The 20,286-nt window shown below is 37.8% G+C and overlaps 1 protein-coding gene across 1 annotated transcript; it reads left to right on the top strand.

Annotated features, from left to right (window-relative positions):
* The first annotated feature begins 667 nt into the window (after positions 1 to 667).
* Positions 668 to 19,782, top strand: LOC117982622 (uncharacterized). Its single transcript, XM_034968989.2, has 12 exons — positions 668 to 684; positions 777 to 899; positions 1,598 to 1,729; positions 2,841 to 4,138; positions 4,880 to 4,993; positions 6,272 to 6,275; positions 8,417 to 8,551; positions 8,984 to 10,260; positions 11,458 to 11,607; positions 15,243 to 15,375; positions 15,975 to 17,257; positions 19,462 to 19,782. Exons 2-12 carry the CDS (start codon positions 819 to 821, stop codon positions 19,631 to 19,633), a joined length of 4,779 nt encoding a protein of 1,592 aa, XP_034824880.2. The 5' UTR covers positions 668 to 684; positions 777 to 818; the 3' UTR covers positions 19,634 to 19,782.
* The last annotated feature ends 504 nt before the right edge of the window (positions 19,783 to 20,286 follow it).

Genomic DNA, 20,286 nt, shown 5'->3' on the forward strand with positions numbered 1-20,286 from the left:
TAGCTACGGCAGTAGCCTCCCAGACAATAGACCAAAGAAAATTTAGTTTAAAAAAGAAAATAGAAATAGGGAGCAAACTAATAGCCGGCGGGCCACCTGATGTTAAGTTATTACAGCCTCCCATGAACATTTGCAGCACCCGAGCAGCGCCTTGAATAATCCCATGTTGTAATAGTAGGTGTTATAGTGGGAAATTATAAATTCCCAAATTGTCCCTGCCAGGAGTCAAACCAAGGACCTTCCCGCTTCTAAGTTGTAAGAGCACAGCGCCCACCACTGTGCAAAGGAGTTTATCAAACGAAATGTCAAAATGATGGTCGAGTCGAGGGTCAAAAATTTCGCGCGTTGATGTGATTACAAAAGAGCATGAGTTCGAAGCTTTAAATCTTTAAATAAAAAGTTATAAACTTTACTCTATGATTACAAAGCTAAAATATGTCAGTTGCAAATTATACTCTTTGGTCAGGTGTCAAAGTAAAAAAAAAAACAGCTGAGAAATGTTTTTAGTTTTTTGTTTACATTTTGTTTTTATATTATTATTACTAAATTATTGTATTTAGCTAAATTAATTACATTCTTAATTCAAAATGAATACCTATAAATTATAATAATAGCCTGGGAACTAAGTTTTTAGAAGTCTGGTATTAAGTTATTCTGTTTTAGAAGACACTGGTTGGGAAAATGGTGAACTTAATTAATTGAAAAACACGCTTATTTAATTCAATTTATCAATAACTAACAAACAACGTTGACTTCTGTTTCGTCTCTGTTTACAGTTATTGTCGACAGTCGACAGATTATAACTTATAATACCTAGAATGATAATCAATTTCTTCAGAAACCTATCTGTCAAGATTAGAAGTGATTCGCGGCTGATTTCGATGCAATCAGGATCAATGGTAAGTTCATTTTATTATTAAGTATATAATTCACTCTAAATAGAGCAGAAAGTCGGCGAGTAATTTTTTCTTACTATGTATCCCTGTATATAATTCACTCTAAATAGAGCAGAAAGTCGGCGAGTAATTTTTTCTTACTATGTATCCCTTTAAATCATCATAATAAATAAATATAAGTAGTGGCATAGTGTTAGGGCATGCAAAACAAGATGTCTAAACTGAAGTTGCAAAATAAATAAAGAGTAAAAATTAAATACACAAAGTTTGTCTGTCTGTTATCCAAGAGAAGGACATAAAATAAGCTATTTTTTATCCTAGAAAATCAAAGATAATCCAAATCTATGCAAACAAAATCGTTGGCATGGACGGTCTAATCTGAGAGGACAGCTACCTTCGTGAAAATTACAATGGCAAAGCAAAGAGCAAAATCGGTAAAGTGAGAGTCGGACTCGCACATGAAGGGTTCTGTAGTCTGTACCATCATACAAGAAATCACAATTTAATTTTGAAATTTTTATTGTTGCTATAGCAGCAATAAAAATACACACTGAAAATTTATATTATTATTCTGCCTTCCATGAGATACAGCCCACTGACAGACAGACAAATAAACAGACGAACAGTAATAAGGTCCTGCGGCCCTTTGGGTAAAGAACCGTACAAACCAGTAGGTACTAAAATAAATATTAATTTTTCAGGCTGATGCAATAGTGACTGTGAAAGAAGGCAGACTGCAAGGCAAAGTTAAAAGGCTGTATAATGGTTCAGATTACTACAGTTTTAAAGGCATTCCATATGCACAACCTCCAGTTGGCAGACTTCGGTTTAAGGTAACTTGTTAAACCGTATGTAATCCTTTACCTTGTAGCTCAGAAAAGCTTTTTAGTAGCTCAAAATCCGCTTGGAAAAGTCCATTTTAACCACTAGCTTGGAAAAGTCCATTTTAACCGCTAGCATGGAAAAGTCCACTTTAACAGCTAGCATGGAAAAGTCAATTTTAACCACTAGCATGGAAAAGTCATACGAAATTCGAATGATGAATGGATTATGTACCTTGTTTCTTTCTGTTTATTAAAATTCCACAGAAAAAAAATAGTTTTTGGGGTGCCAGTTAATTATGTTTGAATTATTGTTTTTCTTGCATCTAGCATTTTCCTCACTGTAGTATGCACACAGCTGCAAAATTATTTGCGTCTCATGCCTTTGATATTGTCACTATGCTCAGGAATCTATTTTTGAACCACTCGCTTTGCTCGCTCATTATGTATGTTTAAAGCAATTCAATATTACTTGCTTTAACAGTGAAGGAAAACATTCGTGAAGTAATCTTGCATGTCTGAGAGGTCTTCACAACATTTTCAAAGATGTTTGAAGTCTGCCAATCCACAGTATGGCTAAAGCCCTTTTCATTTTGAGGGGAGATCCATGCTCAGTAGTGGCACAGAAAATGGTTGAGATGATGATGATACTATTTAGTTTTATTAGATCTTGATAGTTCTTAGAACATAATATACATGATATGCATAGATATGTATAATAGAATCATTGATACAAAATTTTGATAATTAAGTACATTGTGAATTAAAATTCCTAGATTGTCACACGGTTACTTAGATACAGACATTCAAGGTGACTTAAAGTCATCTTCAAAGATAGTAAAACTTATAAAATTTACGTCTTCTACATTTATAATGGAAATCACTCACGATAGAATTTTCATGCACATGTAAACTTAAAATTATTCTCATGCAGTATCTAAGAGTCTTTAATATATGAATCTTAAAAGTTTACTAATACTACAGCTAGTAAAAAGCTTGTACTACGGCTGGGCAAACTAGAATTACTAACAGATCTGCCAGCTGTAACCTAATATTCCACTGCAAAACAAAAGATATTAAGAATGTAAAGGAAGATCTCAACAATACATATTTATCTTTTTAGGCCCCACGTCCACCACAGCCTTGGCAAGGAATCCTTGACGCGACAAAACACGGCCCCGTATGTCCTCAAGCTGCTCCAACTAAAGAAATTCTAGAAGGCGACGAAAACTGCTTATTTCTAAACGTTTACACGCCTTCTTTGAATATCGATTCAAAAATACCCGTCATGATATACATCCATGGCGGAGGTTTCTTATCAGGATCTGGCGACGATGAATTGTACGGTCCCAAGTTCCTGCTGAACCATAACGTCATCTTGGTTACTATCAACTATAGATTGGAAGTGTTTGGTTTCCTATGCCTGGATACTCCAGAAGTGCCAGGCAATGCTGGGTTGAAAGACCAAATAGCTGCATTTAAATGGGTTAAAAATAACATTTCCCAATTTGGTGGGGACCCGGAAAATGTGACGATTTTTGGAGAAAGTGCAGGGGGGGCTTCTGTAACATTTCACATGCTGTCGCCTATGTCGAAAGGGTTGTTTAATAAAGCGATTTCTCAGAGCGGAGTCTGCTTGCACGATTGGGCGTACGAAATCGATGCTAAAACCAGGGCTTTTCGGATTGGGAAAGTTTTGGGGAAGGAGACAAACGATACGGAAGAATTGCTAGAATTTTTACAAAGTGTGCCGTCGAAAGAGTTAATCGGAATGAACTTTAAAGTCGCAACAGAGGATGAAAAACGTAGAGGATTACCGATACGTTTCGGGCCGGTTGTCGAGAAGAAATTCGACGATACTGAGGCATTTTTGACTGAACAACCTTTAGATTTGCTAATTTCTGGAAAGTTCCAACCTGTGCCTTTTATGATCGGTTACAATTCACGCGAGGGCATCCTTTTGTCTTACAGTGAATTAAAGAAAATTGATTTCACCAATAAGTTCCCATCATTTTTAGTCCCAGCAGAAATTGTACGAAAGGTTTCAGAGCAAAAACTTAAAGAATTTGGTGTACGTATTAAAGCTTTCTATTGTCCTAACAGAGACATGAATTCTGAAGATGTCGATATCATTTCTGATGTGATAACAGATATACATTTCGTGTATGGAATATATAGATTTTCTAATTTTTACTCCAAGTATGTCAAATCAATTTATATGTACCGATTTAATCTCGACACGGAATTGAATTGTTTCAAGTCTTTAATGGGGCTGACGGAGTACAAAGGCGCTTGTCATGTGGATGAACTATTTTATTTGTTCAATAATAATATGAATAAAGATATTTATGAAAAGAAAGATAATTTAAGGCAGTATGTCCATACGATGACAAAAATGTGGACTGACTTCGCTAAGGCTGGGTAAGTTAAACAAAACTAAATTGTTGATCAGAAACATGGACTTAAGCTCCCTTGTTTTAAGCTCAGAGTTCTTCCATTCATATACCGGCATTGCCCCTAGTGGAAACTTAGAAAACTTTTGACTTTAAAACACGTACTACTATTACTGTACTAACTTATTCCCGAAACTTCGTTCGCGTGGATTTAGGTTTTTAAAATTCCTGTGGGAGCCCTTTGATTTTCCAGAATAAAAAGTAGCCTATGTCATTCTCCAGATCTTTAACTATGCCCATACTAAAAATGGCGTCGATCCTTTGCTCCGTTGCGACGTGATTGAAGGATGAACCAACAAACAAACACACTTTCGTTTTTATAATGTGGGTAATAATTATTATTATTACTAGCTAGTAGCTTATGCCCGCGACTTCGTCCGCGTAGACTACACAAATTTTAAACCCCTATTTTTACACCCTTAGGGTTGATCTTTAACAATGAAATTTTAACATGTAGCTTAATAAAATATGTCATACTGCTAATAGCAAAAATATTAACTACAAAACTTCTTTATAGGCGCTTCAAAACTGACAGACTTTTATACAAACTTAAACCCTTATTTTACCCCTTTGGGGGTTGACTTTTGAAAAATCCTTTCTTAGCGGATGCCTACGTCATAATAGTCCAGTAGTTTGAGATGTGCGTTGATAGATCAGTCAGTCAGTCAGTCACCTTTTCCTTTTATATATTATACAGATTATTTTCCAGATTTCCGACACCAGACTCTAGTGTAGGAGTAAACTGGACGCCATATACATCTCTCAACAAGGAGTATCTGAGTATAGACAATACATTGGCGATGGACAAAGGTGCGGAAAAGGAGCGGCTACAATTCTGGACCAAGCTATACAGTGAAGCAGGATTAGCCAGTGATATTAGAAGCAACTTGTGAATGCAGTGCGACAAGGCTGTCTTGGCGCTTGAATGACATTGACAAGGGGCCCTGTTGGAGAATAAAGGCTTGGAATAGTTAAACAAGAATAAAGGAGACGTTGACGGCAACGTTAGTTCCGATTTTCGCCACGCGCCAAGATAGCCTTGTCGCACTGTAAGTTGAGTGGTGTAAGGAACTGTACACAAAACTGCGATGCGAATTCGCAACGCAAAAGGTTGCGATACGAATTGCTGGGATGCGATTTCATGCGGACAGGCGTCTCCTTTCCACGATAAAGTGACCGATCAATCAAGGCGATGCGAATCAATTCGCAAGTTTTTGCAACGCGACGTGCGAGCTCGCAGGGTTTTACGATGCGACATCGCATCGCCGTTTTGTGTACAAGCCCTTAGCCTCAGGCCGGCTCCACACGTTTGTACCAACGCTCGTGCCAACGTTGGTCGGTTATTTTCAGCCAAGGTATTAGTGGGTCGATTTCGTAAAACCTGCATCAATCATTACAAACTCAATTGTTGTGATTGGCTGAATTTGTGCGAGGTATGTACGCAAATTTTATTTTCCTCGTAAGCCGTATTGTTCAAGTGACCGAGGTCATTGACATTCCTATTGTTATCTTGATCGCATTTTTCATATTATTATAATGAGTTGAGTTGAGTTTGATAAGTATTACTGCATTTTTCCTCGCTAAGTACCTACTTACATATTTTCTATTTTGGTTTTTAGGGTTCCGTACCTCAAAAGGAAAAACGGAACCCTTATTGGATCATTTTGTTGTCTGTCTGTCAGTCTGTCAAGAAACCTACAGGGTACTTCTCGTTGACTTAGAATCATGAAATTTGGCAGGTAGGTAGGTCTTATAGCAGACATAAGGGAAAAATCTGAAAACCGTGAATTACGGGTTACATCACATAAAAAAAATTAAATTGTGGTCATGAACTAATAATTAGTATTTTCATTCGTTCGAAGTAAGATAACTATATCAAGTGGGGTAGCATGTGGAAGGTCTTCACCTGTGCATTCTAAAACAGATTTTTATGCATCATAGTTTTTGAATTATCGTGCAAAATGTCGAAAAAATACGACAGTTGTACGAAACCCTCGATGCCCGAGCCTGACTCGCACTTGGCCGGTTTTTTTTTAATGTAAAGTGGTACAAAATAACTGGTGCTTGGTAAGTTAATGGTGAAATATTATTGTTGAGTAAGTAGAGTTTAAAGTTATTTAGTTTTTAAGTTTGAAACTATTTTTTTGTGACTAACAGCCGTACTCAGTCGCTAATCGTTACTTAAGGTTGAGTTAAAACGAGACAGATTTATGTGAGAGATATAGCTCTGTCTCGTTTTAACTAAACTTAAGTAACCTACCTACTGTTTAGAAAAAAAGAAAGAGGGTAACAAATATTAAAATTTTGTACAAGTTAAAGTAATGGTTTTAGATTATTTAATCATGTTCAATTCTGTACAGTAGATACGCGTCAGAAAATATTTTAGATCGACCTTTAGAAAGAGATAGCGGTTTTGTAGAGCGTTGTCTCTGTCGTTGAGCCCGACGAAACGTCACAAGTATGAGTGACGGGGAAAACGCTCTACAAAGCCGAAATCTCTTTCTAAGTTCGATGTACAATATTTCTTGCCGGCTACTAGGTATATACACTAAAGAATTATTATAATATTGTTATATGTAAATTGTTAGCTAGGAGATTTTTTTGAATAAATTTTACAAGTTGAAAGTTGGAACTTGTTTCTTTGATTATTACTGTACCTACTTTCGAAAATGTGGAATCGTTACCCGAACAGATAACAGTTTATCTATGGCCATAAAACAAAGCTTAAAGCACCCAGAATGCAGCGCCGTAAAATCAGTTGTTTTCAACGCAAAATACAAGTACCTATATTAATCCATTAGCTGGTTTCGTGACACATCACCATCATAAATGTATAAAGCTTCCGTACAAACATTAGAGATTAATGCGTGCGACCTAGCCGATATTTGCGGTATAATTTAGTGTTTTTAACAATATTGTAGCCGTTAAGAAACATTTTAGTTTGAAAATATTTAATTTTCACTCTCAACGGTCGCACTATACTACTAAGAGCTGTGGTGTAAGTAAGACCATAGACAAGATTTCCCTAGTCTTAGAACCCAGAGCAGAAAAATTTTTAGGCACTATTTTAGCGCGATATTTAAATTATCATTTCCTATTGCTATTTTTTAATTCGATTGTGTTTGTACTATTTTTTATTACTTGCAAGTAATTGCAACTGTTACTAAATAAACTAAGTGACTGTGTGACTGGACAGCAAAGCTTGCAAAGTTGAATCGTACGTACATGTTTCCGAACTATAAGGAAAATCCCAGTCGGTAAAATACCTACCTACTTAGCATATACACAAAACAAATCAATATAAAGTGTAACACTTTTTAAAATTACTCATAGCACTTTACTCAGTCTCTGCGGTGGTATGCGCCGGATCTTTAAAAATGTGTAGTTTTAAAAGTAAAGTTATTGTGTTAATATTTTTTGTACAGATAATAGAAATATTATCATCTCGGAAATGCAATGTAAGTTAATTACTTAGTTTATTCATTGTTTTAAAAAATATGTAATTAAAACTGACTTTAAAAAAAATTAGATTTATCTAAGTAATTTTTTAAAAACTATTAATGGTAAGTACCTACCTAGCTACTTATATATTTTGGATTGGGATGAAAATGCATCCCAATCCAAAATTCGTAATTCTTGTTGAGGGTCATTTATCCTTTCAAATAATGGTAGCGGCATAGATTAATTATTATTGGTCTCGCTCGGGTAGCGGTTTTCTTGGGATATCAAGTAATTTGGTGGGCCCCAGTTCCTTCTGAATATCCACATAAAATTATCGATTTTTTCGCACATCGATTTTGGAACGAAGCTTCAGCACACATTTGAAATAAGAACAGACAACGGACTATTGTCTATTGTCAGCAAAGACAAAAGTCAAGTCGTCTTTAGGATTCCAATAGGTTTTTAGGATTCCGTACCGCTAAAGGAAAAAAGGAATCCTTATCAGATGACTTTGTTATCTGTCTCTCTGTCAAGAAAACTTACGTACCCACTCCTGGCACAAGGAAAAAAATGAATTTGTGTTTACATCATTAAAAAATGTGTTTACGAAAACAATAATTTACTAAATAACATATAGATGCCGCTGTTCGTCATTAACTTGCAGTTTTCTACATAAAAGAGTTAGGCAGGTGGTTAGGTCTTGGAAGATGGTACGGAACCCTTCATGTGGGAGTCCGACTCGCACTTGACCGGTTTTTTTTAGTTTTATATTTTAAACCAAACTTGATTCAATTATGTATTCCAGCATAATGCGCCTGTGGTAACAACCACAGGAGGTAAACTCCGAGGTGTCGCCGACCAACTGGTCGACGGATCGTCATACTACAGATTTAGAGGAATACCATACGCCACTCCTCCAGTTGGAAATCTTAGGTTTAAGGTAACCTTACGTTTTTTATTATCTATCCTGATTCCGTTTTCCCACCACACGGTGACTAACACGTCTGCCTTCTTTTCGGGAGGTCAGGGGATCGATTCCGGGCTCACACCTCTAACTTTTCGGAGTTATGTGCGTTTTAAAAAATTACCAAAACATCACAGTCATGTTTTAAGTTTTAACGGTGAAGAAAACCAGCATGCCTGAGAGTTTTCCATAAAGTTCTCAAAGGCGTCTGAAGTCTGCCAACTTGCACTGGGCTAGCGTGACAGACTAGGACCTAAACCCTTCTCATTCTCAGAGGAGACTCGTGCTCAATAGTGGGCCGGCAATGGGTTGATCATGATGATTCTGTTTTCCTTGTCCATCTGAGGGAATACATTATTACTTGGTTAGTAAAATTAATTCTCGTCACTAATCCTATGAATTTTTCAGGCTCCCCTACCTCCTCAACCATGGCAAGGCATTCGCGACGCTTCCAACTTCGGTAACATCTGCTCACAATTCAACGACACCTACCAAGGCGATGAAGACTGCTTATTTCTCAACGTCTATACAAAATCTTTGCGTAAAAACGCTAAAATCCCAGTCATGGTCTTTATCCACGGCGGTTCCTTCTCCCAAGGTTCTGGAAACTTCTTTCTCCCTGACTTTCTTCTACAACATGACGTCATTTTAGTCACTTTCAATTATAGGTTAGAAGTACTAGGTTTCATGACGCTAGATACTCCAGAAGTTCCTGGTAACGCAGGCATGAAAGACCAAGTTGCTGCGTTGAGATGGGTTAAGGATAATATAGCTCAGTTTGGTGGTGATCCCAATTCAGTTACGCTGTTCGGCGAAAGTTCTGGGGCGGCAGCGGCCGTCTTTCACATGTTCTCTCCTATGTCCAAAGATCTTTTCCATAGAGTCATAGCTGAAAGTGGAAGTTACGACTTGGCTCGTCGTGAAGGCGAAAAAGAAAGAGCTTTCCGAGCTGGTAAAGTCCTCGGAAAAGACACCGATAACGTTAACGAACTACTCGACTTCTTCAGAAGCATTGAAGCTAGTAGACTCACTAATCTAACAATCGTTACTTTAACTGACGATGAAAAATTCAGAGGGCTTCCTGCAAAATTCGTAGCGGTCATTGAAAAGAAATTCCCCAATGTCGAACCTTTTATGGATGAGGACCCTACAAAAATGCTGGTTGAAGGGAAGATTAATAAAGTACCTCTAATGATCGGTTACAATTCTGGCGAAGGGTTAATTATGACACAATTCCACGCTGCATTAATAGACGTTTATAATAGACAGCCATCTTTTTACGTTTCTAGAGAATTAGTAGACCACATAACTCAAGATCAACTAACTGACTTTGGTAATAGAGTAAAAAAGTTCTATGTAGGTGACCGAGATATTACCAAAGATGATTTAGGCGTTATTCGTGATATACAAACAGATATACATTTTTCGTACACCACACATAGATTGACAGATTTGTACAGCAAATTGTGTCCGCAAATTTATATGTACAGATTTGATGCTGAGACAGAACTTAATGTTATAAAGAATTCCCTGAATTTGCCGAATGTGGGAGGTGTCAGTCATGCAGATGAACTGTTTTACTTGTTTTACAACTATTTGAACGAAAAGCCTTACAAAGGGCAGAAGAAATTAAGCGACCTGGTGTTCAAGGTGACGAAGCTGTGGACTGATTTTGCGAAGACCAGGTAAATATGAATACGGCATAAAAGAGTTACACTTAAAATGGTTTTCCTTGTTATTGTTTTGATTCACAGTTCGGGTTTCTTTGTTCGTGAATCAGTTTAAAGGGGTTTCTTTTCTTTGTATGAATCACTCACTCAATTACTTAAGTACTTGGTACTCATTACCTATATGATGCCTATGACTTTATCTGCGACTCCGTCTACTGTTTGATTTCTCGGGATAAAAAGTAGCATATATCTCTACACTCTTCAGGCCTTTATGTATATCCATGCAAATTACGTTGACCCGTTGCTCCGTTGTGACGTGATTAAAGAACAGGTCAACACACAAACACTTTCACAATTATTGTAATTAGTAACTATAGTCATGTGTAATAAGACTTATTAATTAGTACTTAAGTAGGTAGATATTGGGTTCATTTTAGGAGTCGCATCGGTGATTAATCGTCTGTCGATAAAGTACCTTGGTTCGATAGCCGATTGCCGATTGGGTCAATCAAAGAAATATTGTTTAAACACTTGAGTACCTACCTACTTAGGAAGCAATTTTTTCTCACTCTCAATCTCAAATCTAAAGTCAGTGTCCACTCGCAACAAAACTTGCAAAAGGCTGCTCTGGCTAGTCACTTGCAATATGTAAATAGTCGCAACAAGTGGACTGCAAGTTTCAGTTGCCAAGACATGCAGAAATTGACAGACAGATTACTTCTGCAATTTTCTAGTTTTTGTGTAGACTTCGGTTTTTGGGGTTCCGAAGGGTGCCAACGGGACCCTATCACCTAAGCCTCCGCTGTTCGTCCGTCCATCTCCGTCCGGCTGCCAGCGGCCTGTATCTCATGAACCGTAATAGGAAGAGATGAAATTTTCACAGTAAGTACCTATGGAAAGGTATATAGTACTCGACGGGTCGAATTGGCAATCGGGGTATGAGACGGGGGGATGTCCCGCACACCCGCACGTCTTCTGAGCTCGCCCGCAGCGGGTTAGCGCGGGGGCTGTGCGGGTGTTCAGGGCGTCCCCATCCCAATTACCATCTCAACATGTCGCGCACTATAGGTATCCCTATTCCCGCTATAACACCGAATAATGGCCGCTATGAAAATTAAAAAGTGTTATTTATTGTACAATGGTACGGAACCCTACGTGCGCGAGTCCGACTCACACTTGACCGGTTTTTTAAATAAAGTTTTGTTTTTTCAGTCGCCCAACAGCTGGTAGTACGCAACCAAAATGGCAACCTTACACAGTTCAAGTAAAAGAGTTCTACAGTATAGACGAGCAGTTTTCCCAAGGAAAATATGCTGATAGAGAAAGGATGGAGTTCTGGAACCAACTGTATATCGAAGCTGGCCTTCCTCATATATCGAAGACATAATCATTTCACCATCATCAACATCCAGTGTGTCCAACAGTGGATAGTGTCATTCAGTGTAAAGTAACGCAATTGTTAAAAGTATACTCACGCATATTTCTTCGTTTTCCTAATAAACGCAAAAAATCTTTAACTTTATTTTTTATTTTTATTTTTATTTTTATTAGGAGAACCAACAGCTTACATTAATCTTAATATATAAAAGGAAAAGGTGACTGACTGATCTATCAACGCACAGCTTTAACTACTGGACGAATCGGGCTGAAATTTGACATGCAGATAGCTATTATGACGTAACGTAGGCATCCACTAAGAAAGGATTTTTGAAAATTCAACTTCTAAGGGGGTGAAATGGGGTTCGAAATTTGTGTAGTCCAAGTAACTACGAGCTAATAAAAGGTTTTCACATTTAGATACTAAATTAAGAGCAAAATGAACATAGTGCCAGACTTATTATTGATTTTTATTTTATCTCTTTATATTTAGAGCCTAAAGGTATGATTCCGAACCACGCTGCACGCAACAGTGCTATCACCAGCTGCCCTTTTTTGCAATACGATTTTTTTTCCAATATCTGCCGCTTTACCCTACAGCAAGATTCCGTAAGACAATACTTATTGTGGAAATAGGCAAAATATTCTTGCAGTTCTTGCAGTTTCCACATCAATTGAGGTCATTAAGGTCCCACGGTGCTAGAATGACGACCTCGTACCAGAAAGCGCATTGTTGGAAGACATCCACTAGGCACTAGGTGGACAGTCCACATCAAAAGAGTCAGCGTACGGATTCAGCCAGGTGTATTCATCGTGGCGTGTGGAAGTCCCTACAAGAGACCTATGTTCAGCAGTGGACGTCTATCGGTTGATGATGATGATGATGATAAGATGACGTATTTGACACATTTTTGGCTGTTGTGTAGGTAAACAACAACAACCAAAAACGTGTAAGTACCAGTTGTAAAAATATTTCCACTTGTTTTGAAAAGATAAGAACATCTGATAATCTTCCGTTAGACTAATTATTTTGCTAATGACTGGCGAGACAGCATTTGCATAATATTTACTTTATAAGTAGATATTATAACTACCTACTAAATAACTGTTATTTTAGCTTTTACGTGTAGATACCTAATGTTGACGGCTTCGGTATACGGAAAAATTCAAGCTTCGCGTTTATGATTATACCTGAATTTGTTGTAGGTAACCTGTAAATATTTTTTATTAAATAAATAAATTATTATTATTAACTAACTAAGACCTTAGTGTACAAATACTAATGAAATACTATTACTATTACCTACTGTTATCCGATAAACTTAGAGTTTCTCTACGTAATCAAAACAGAAATGAGATCCGTAGAAGAACCAGAGTAGTAGTAGGTTGGTACTGATCATGATGATGATTGTTATTCGAATGTAAGGTAATACAATCTATACTAATATTTATTATAAATAACGAAAGTGTGTCTGTCTGTCTGCTAACTTTTCACGGCCCAACAGTTTAACTAACCGATTTTGATGGGTTGGGTACAGAGTTAGCTTACATCCCGGGGACGGAAATGGGCTACTTTTTATCCCGGAAGTTATGTATATATTCACCTAAGGAAATGAAACATCACTTACAGTACGCGGCCGAAAGTAATGTACGTCGATCTTTAGAAGGAGATAGCAGATTTGTAGAGCGTTGTCCCTGTTGTTGAGACCGAAAAACGTCGTATAGGTATGAGCATATGAGTGACAGAGAACGCTCTACAAAGCCGAAATGTCATTCTAAAGGCCGATGTATATTACTTTCGGTCGCGTACTGTACCTACCTACGTTTTAAATAATACCTACTTAAGTAGGTCGATACATAAGGAAAATATCGGCGAAAATTTCCTTTTGTAATGGTAGGTAACGATTTTCAAATCATACAATACGTTTAAGCGTTGTGTAGATCACACGTTCTCGCCTGCTTGAGAGCTCTTTTGTTAATTAAATATTATCTAATATTATAAATTAATAATAGACTAAGTAAATACAAAATGTGTAGTGTAAAGTTTTGCCTGTTTGTGGCACTGTTACAAATATGTGCGATCTTATGTGTAAGAGAGAAACAAGAGAATGTAAGTTATATTTTACATTATTACTGATTATTAAATTCTTTTTAGGCCTTTTTTTAATTTATACTTAGACTAGCGCTTGGCTGCAATCAGACCGGCATGTGATGATGCCGCCTAAGATGGAGCGCGCTTGCCTAGAAGATCCCTATTCACTCTTGTCTTGGTGGAGGTACCCATATTAATAATTGGAGAGGATGCTGGAAGGGTGTTCCAAATCTTAGCGGTTCGAATTAGAAATGAAGAGGCAAATCGCTTCGTAGGTTACGTATCCGTGGAATTTTATTTATTTACGTACCTACGGGTGGCGATACCTTTGTTCAGTTAACTTTTTTTTGCATAAATAAAATTAGTAAGTAGGTATACTTATTTATGTATACTCTACGTGATCAAATCAAAAATGAGATCCGTAGGAGAACTAGAGTAACCGACATAGCTCAACGGGTTGCGAAGCTGAAGTGGCAATGGGCAGGGCACATAGTTCGTACAACCGATAGACGTTGGGGTCCCAAGGTGCTGGAATGGCGACAGGACGGACGACATCAGACGAGTCGCAGGGAGCCACTGGATCCAGGCGGCGCAAGACCGTGGCGTGTGGAAGTCCTTACAAGAGAACTATGTCCAGCAGTGGACGTCTATTGGTTGATGATGATGATACTTATTTAAAAAAGCCGGTCAAGTGCAAATCAGGCCTTGCTCTTCCCTACATACTTAATTGTTTTTTCGGCTCCTTTTTCATGTAGGTATTGAATTTCTAATACAATATATATATTCGGTTTTGGATCAACGTTCTACATTAGATAAGTACCAAAATTTCAGGTTTGAAACTAATTTTGTCTATGAGCTAGAGACCCGTGACACGCGGACAGACAGACATAGTGACATTAATAGGGCTCCGTTTTACCCTTTGGATAATGGAAACTTGTGTATTTAATCCCTTGTCTGATGACCTGCGCCAAATAATTATCTCTATAATTATTATCTCTCTATATAAATTATTTATTGTAAAAAATTATCTCTGCCTGCGCAAACCACCGTGTTGCAACTTCAGATTGATCTTCTTCGTGTTGCACTCAAGGTCTGAAATATTGCCTTTTGGGCTCTCGCATACAAACGGTAATTGCGCGAGATCCAAGCTTACGAGAGGTCACAATATCACAGGGTGTTCCACACCTAGCCCACCGTGCACTTGTGGCCTAAGGGACAGGGTCGTTTTAAAATTAAACTACGGCTTGTACTAATAGTACTATGTCCTTGGGTTCACAATAGACCTGTCTAGTGTCTATTGTGAACCCAAGGACACACTGTACTATGACAATTTCAAACCTCTATATTATGTTGCTTGCACATAATAAGACCGCGATACAATTGACTACTAGCGCCATCTATTATGTGATCTAGAAAACATAGTTTGGTTTGAACACAGGTGTAACGAAAAGGTTGCCGATGATTGTTGACGGTTACTTTAAATACCTATTAGGTATGTTTGTTACTTGTAATTCCATGTATATTTTCAGAGTGCCCCAGTAGTGACGGTAAAGGAAGGCAAACTGCGCGGCACCACATACCACCTCGTTGATGGATCTACTAGTTATGCCTTCAGAGGAATTCCGTTCGCAAAACCACCAGTCGGAGACTTACGGTTTAAGGCAAGAATTTTTTTTTAAATATAGGTAACTTGGCTGCAATCAGATCTGCTGGCAAGCCTGGATGAATCCCGGGTAATGATGCAGCTTTAGATGGAGCGTGCTTACATAGAAGATGCCTATTTACTCTTGACTCGAAGGTACCTACCCATATTAAAATTGGAGGGGAAAACTGATTCTGGAAGGGCGTTCCATATCCTAGCGGTTCGAATTAAAAATGAGTTGAGGAGGTAAATCGCTTCGTACTTGTAAGTAAGTAATAGTAGGTATGCGACAGGTCAAGATGACAATTGGGATATGAGGCGGGGAACGCCCTACACCTGGTTAGCGCGGCGGCTGCGCGGGTGTGCGGGGTGTCCCCACCCCGATTACCATCTCGGCCTTTTGCTAACTATCTATACATAGCTGCTTTAGGTGTAATAATTGATTTGCTAGGATTTGATCAAGGAATTTTAATCAAATATGAGGAAACTTCGATAGTATGCTTCTGGGTAATGTGTATGTTTGTAAACAATATTGTATCAACGAGAAGGTCAATTAGTTGAAGGTGAATTACTTTATCAGTTCAAATGGTTGTTTTATTCCAGTTGTTTTCATTACAGGCTCCCTTACCACCTACATCATGGAAAGGTATACGCGATGCGACAAATTTCGGTAACATCTGCACACAATACAATTCGACATATCAGGGGTCCGAGGATTGTTTATTCCTAAACATTTACACCAAATCCCTGAAACCAAACGCGAAAATTCCTGTGATGGTCTGGATTTATGGAGGATCGTACTACGAGGGGTCGGGAGATTTCTTTTTACCCGACTTCCTAATGCAACACAATGTTATGCTAGTAACTTTCAATTATCGACTTGATATGCTAGGCTTTTTGTCATTGGAAACACCTGAGGCTCCCGGAAATGCTGGCATGAAAGACCAGGTGGCTGCATTGCGGTGGATTCAGAATAATATAGCTCAGTTTGGAGGTGACCCCAATAGTGTGACGCTTTTTGGCGAAAGTTCCGGAGCATCTTCTGTCACGTATCACATGTTCTCTCCGATGTCCACAGGCCTTTTCCACAAAGTCATAGCACAAAGTGGAGTCTGCATTCACGATTGGGCAATTGGAAGGGGCGCAAAAGCAAGAGCTTTTCGAGCAGGAAAAATTTTAGGCACCGAAACAAATGATGTTCAAGAATTACTCAACTATTTTAGAGGCCTAGAAGCCAATACTCTCACCAATCTCACTTTTGCTACATTGACACCCGATGAAAGGTACAGAGGCTTACCAGAAAAATTCATTCCGGTTATCGAAAAGAAGTTCCCGAATGTCGAAGCGTTTATAACTGAAAATCCAGTTAACATGCTGGTTGAAGGAAAAGTTAATAGAGTCCCCTTGATGCTTGGATACAATTCTGGGGAAGGATTAATAATTTTGCCCGATCATCTTACGAAATTAGACGTGTATAATAAAGAACCTTCGTATTACGTTCCGTTAGAGATTGCGGAAAAGGTTTCCAAAGATCAGTTAAGAAATTTCGGTGATAGAATAAAGACATTCTACGTTGGGAGCAGAAATATAACCGAAGACGACTCAAATACAATAGTTGACATGCAAACCGATATGCATTTCTCTTACAACACCCACAGATTTGCGCATTTATACACAAAATTAGGCGAGCCAGCGTACTTGTATAGGTTTGACGCGGTGACGGATTTGAATATCATCAAAATTGCATTAGGTCTAACCAATTTAAAGGGTGTCAGTCACGCTGATGAACTATGGTACCTGTTCTACAATTACTTGAATGATGCACCCTATGCGGAACAAGCGAAGTTGAGAGACATTGTGTACAGAGTAACGAAATTATGGACCGACTTTGCGAAGACTGGGTAAGTTTAGTTTTACTCTTCTCTCTCAACCTTTCCATAGGTGGGTTATGGGCTCTCAGACTTGGGCGCGTTTGGAGCGTTAGTTTTAAGTTTACTTTCGTAATTCATTGTCATCATTACTTACATCATTATCTTACAAATTCAACAATAATAATTGACAGACGACAGTCAATACGACATACCTAAGTATACAGTGGTAGGGACCTATACCTTTGAATAGTTAATGATTTCATTTTAGCTAACTTTGCCGTAAAACTTTTGAATTTTGGACATCATAATATTGAAGACGAAACCGTGTCGTAAATAGATAAAATTAGTGTATTTACCTACGCGCACACTACATACATAAATTTTCTTTGTCGACAGTTCTGAATAGGTAAAAGATTTTCCTTATTGTCGTTTTCCTTATCGACACAGGTGTTGTGGCTGGGGTTTTGTATGACTCAGCTGTTTACTTGTTAAATTTGGTAGGTAGATCATCAACTATCATCATCATCATCATTATCATGATCAGTCCATCGCCGGCTCACTACAGAGCACGGGTCTTCTCTCAGAGTGAGAAAGGTTTTGGCTATAGTCTACCACGTTGGCCAAGTGCGGATTGGTATACTTCACACACCTTTGAGAACGTTATGGAGAACTCTCAGGCATGCAGGTTTCCACATGAAATTTTCCTTCACCGTTTAAAACGAGTGATATTTTAATTAGGTAGGTACTTAAAAACGCATATAGGTAACTCCGAAAAGTTAGAGGTGCGTACCGGGGATCGAACCCCGACCTCCGATTAAGAGGCGGGCGTCCTAACACTAGGATATCACAGCTTGACAGATAACAATTAGGTAGGTACTATTTTCTATCGGTGGTTGTAGAGACCACTTTTATGGTCCAGGGCCCATACCGGTTAGGTAGAAGGAAAACATGGTGAGAAAGCCTACATGAGATACCTCCATAATGTTCTCAAAGGTGTACGAAGCCACTTGGATAGCGTGGTAGACTATGGCCAAATCCTTCTCTGCTAGGAGACCCGTGCTCAGTAGTGAGCCAGGGATGGGTTGATCATGATGATGGGCCAGTGCACAAAACGGGATGGAGTCATTGACTTATATATTACTTTGCATGGACAGGGCCATTGAACAAACTTTGCTTTAGCACCAATGCAACCTCAGTGACGTCTGGATTTCAAACGGGTCTTTCATTAGTAACTAAGAGGTGGTGCTGATTTATTTGGATTCAAAACCGTGAAAATTTTTGTTCGCTTGAGCATATCTTGTCATTTATATCGATGGATGGAGTAGACGTTATATTTTACGGTAGCGGTAACTTTATTAGGTTCGATGTCGTGTTAAATTAAAACCTGTTTTGGCACGGAATTAAAGAAAGATAATACCTAAATGACAAACTCAATTGAGTACAAATTTTCAGCCGACACTTTTCTGGTTAAGTAATTCGACGAATTCATTCAATTAGAATTTAGAGCCTCAATAGCTCAACGGGTACAGGAGTGGACTGAAAACCGAAAGGTCGACGGTTCAATCCCCGCCCGTTGCACTATTGTCGTACCTAATCCTAGCACAAGCTTTACGCTTAATTGGAGAGGAAAGGGGAATAGGTATTAGTCATTTAACATGGCTAATACTCTTTAAAAAAAAAAAAAATTACTTACTTGTGTTAGTCTTAGACTGTGGTGTGTGGAAGTACCTACAAGAGACCTATGTCCAGCAGTGCACATCTATCGGTTAATAATGATGATGATAGACCTTAAATTAATATTTTTAGGGTTCCGTACCTCAAAAGGAAAAAAGGAGCCCTTATAGGATCACTAATTCTTTGTCTGCCTGTCTGTCCGTCTGTCCGTTGTGTCTGTCAAGAAAACCTATAGGGTACATCCCGTTGACCCCCGGGTCATAATATTTGGTAGGTAGGTAGGTCTTATAAAAATAAAGGAAAAAATCCGAAAACCGTGAATTTGTGGTTACGTATCAAAAAAAATGTGTTCATGAACAAAATTAGTATTTTCAACTTTCAAAGTAAGATTACTATACCAAGTGGGGTATCATATTATTATGAAAGGGCTGATAGTTTTTGATTTATCATGCAAAATATCGAAAAATACGACTGTAGTTACGGAACCCTTGGTGCGTTAGTCTGTCTCGCACTTGGCCGCTTTTTTAATCTATTGATTATTTTATTTTATTCTTTTGCAGTCGTCCAACCCCCGACAACAGTTTAGGAGCAATCTGGCAACCGTACACAACCAAAGGGAAAGAGTATTTCAAAATTGATGAAACTTTCGCTCTGTCCCATAGAGCAGACAAGAGGAGAATCAAGTTTTGGGATAAACTGTACGCAGAGGCTTGCTTACCACATATTTCTTAAAGAAACATGAACTAACTACGATTTTTTACATCGATGGATTTTTACTATACTTATCTATAAAAAAACATCAAAAAATATTTAAGTGGGTAGTTACCTATTGTATGAAAGAATTATGAAAAATAAATAAAAACCACATTAAAACACCATTATTTATTTCTATTTACAATATAAAAATCCATAATAATTTCTTAATGAATATCTTATTCTAGTAAAATTAATATAAAAATAATTTTGTGACTTAGAATTATTTTTTCAATTTATTATCACACTACAATAAGGTCAACACGTTAATTATTATTTGTACCGTACCGACACATTTCAATTTTGAAATAAAATACTTAGATCCATAAAAAAGCATAGGTATCATAATATTCTCTTATTCTTAGCATAGCAAATCATAATTATTCTTTCATATTATTATACAAAATCCTAAAATTTTCGTTGTAAGTTTATCATAATATCGTAGGAAACTGTGAGTTCGATCCGCAAACATTTTTAATTCAATTTAAATAACTATCTAGGTACTTATTATTTTCCTGGTTTTCCTTTTTAATGACTCCAGTAGTAACTAAAAGTTTGAACATTTTATTCGAGGTAGATAGATAGGCAATTTTTTGTTGTCAAATCTTAAAAAACATTAAGTACTTAGGTAA

This window comes from Maniola hyperantus, chromosome 5, assembly GCF_902806685.2.
Source record: "Maniola hyperantus chromosome 5, iAphHyp1.2, whole genome shotgun sequence".
NCBI lineage: Eukaryota > Metazoa > Arthropoda > Insecta > Lepidoptera > Nymphalidae > Maniola > Maniola hyperantus.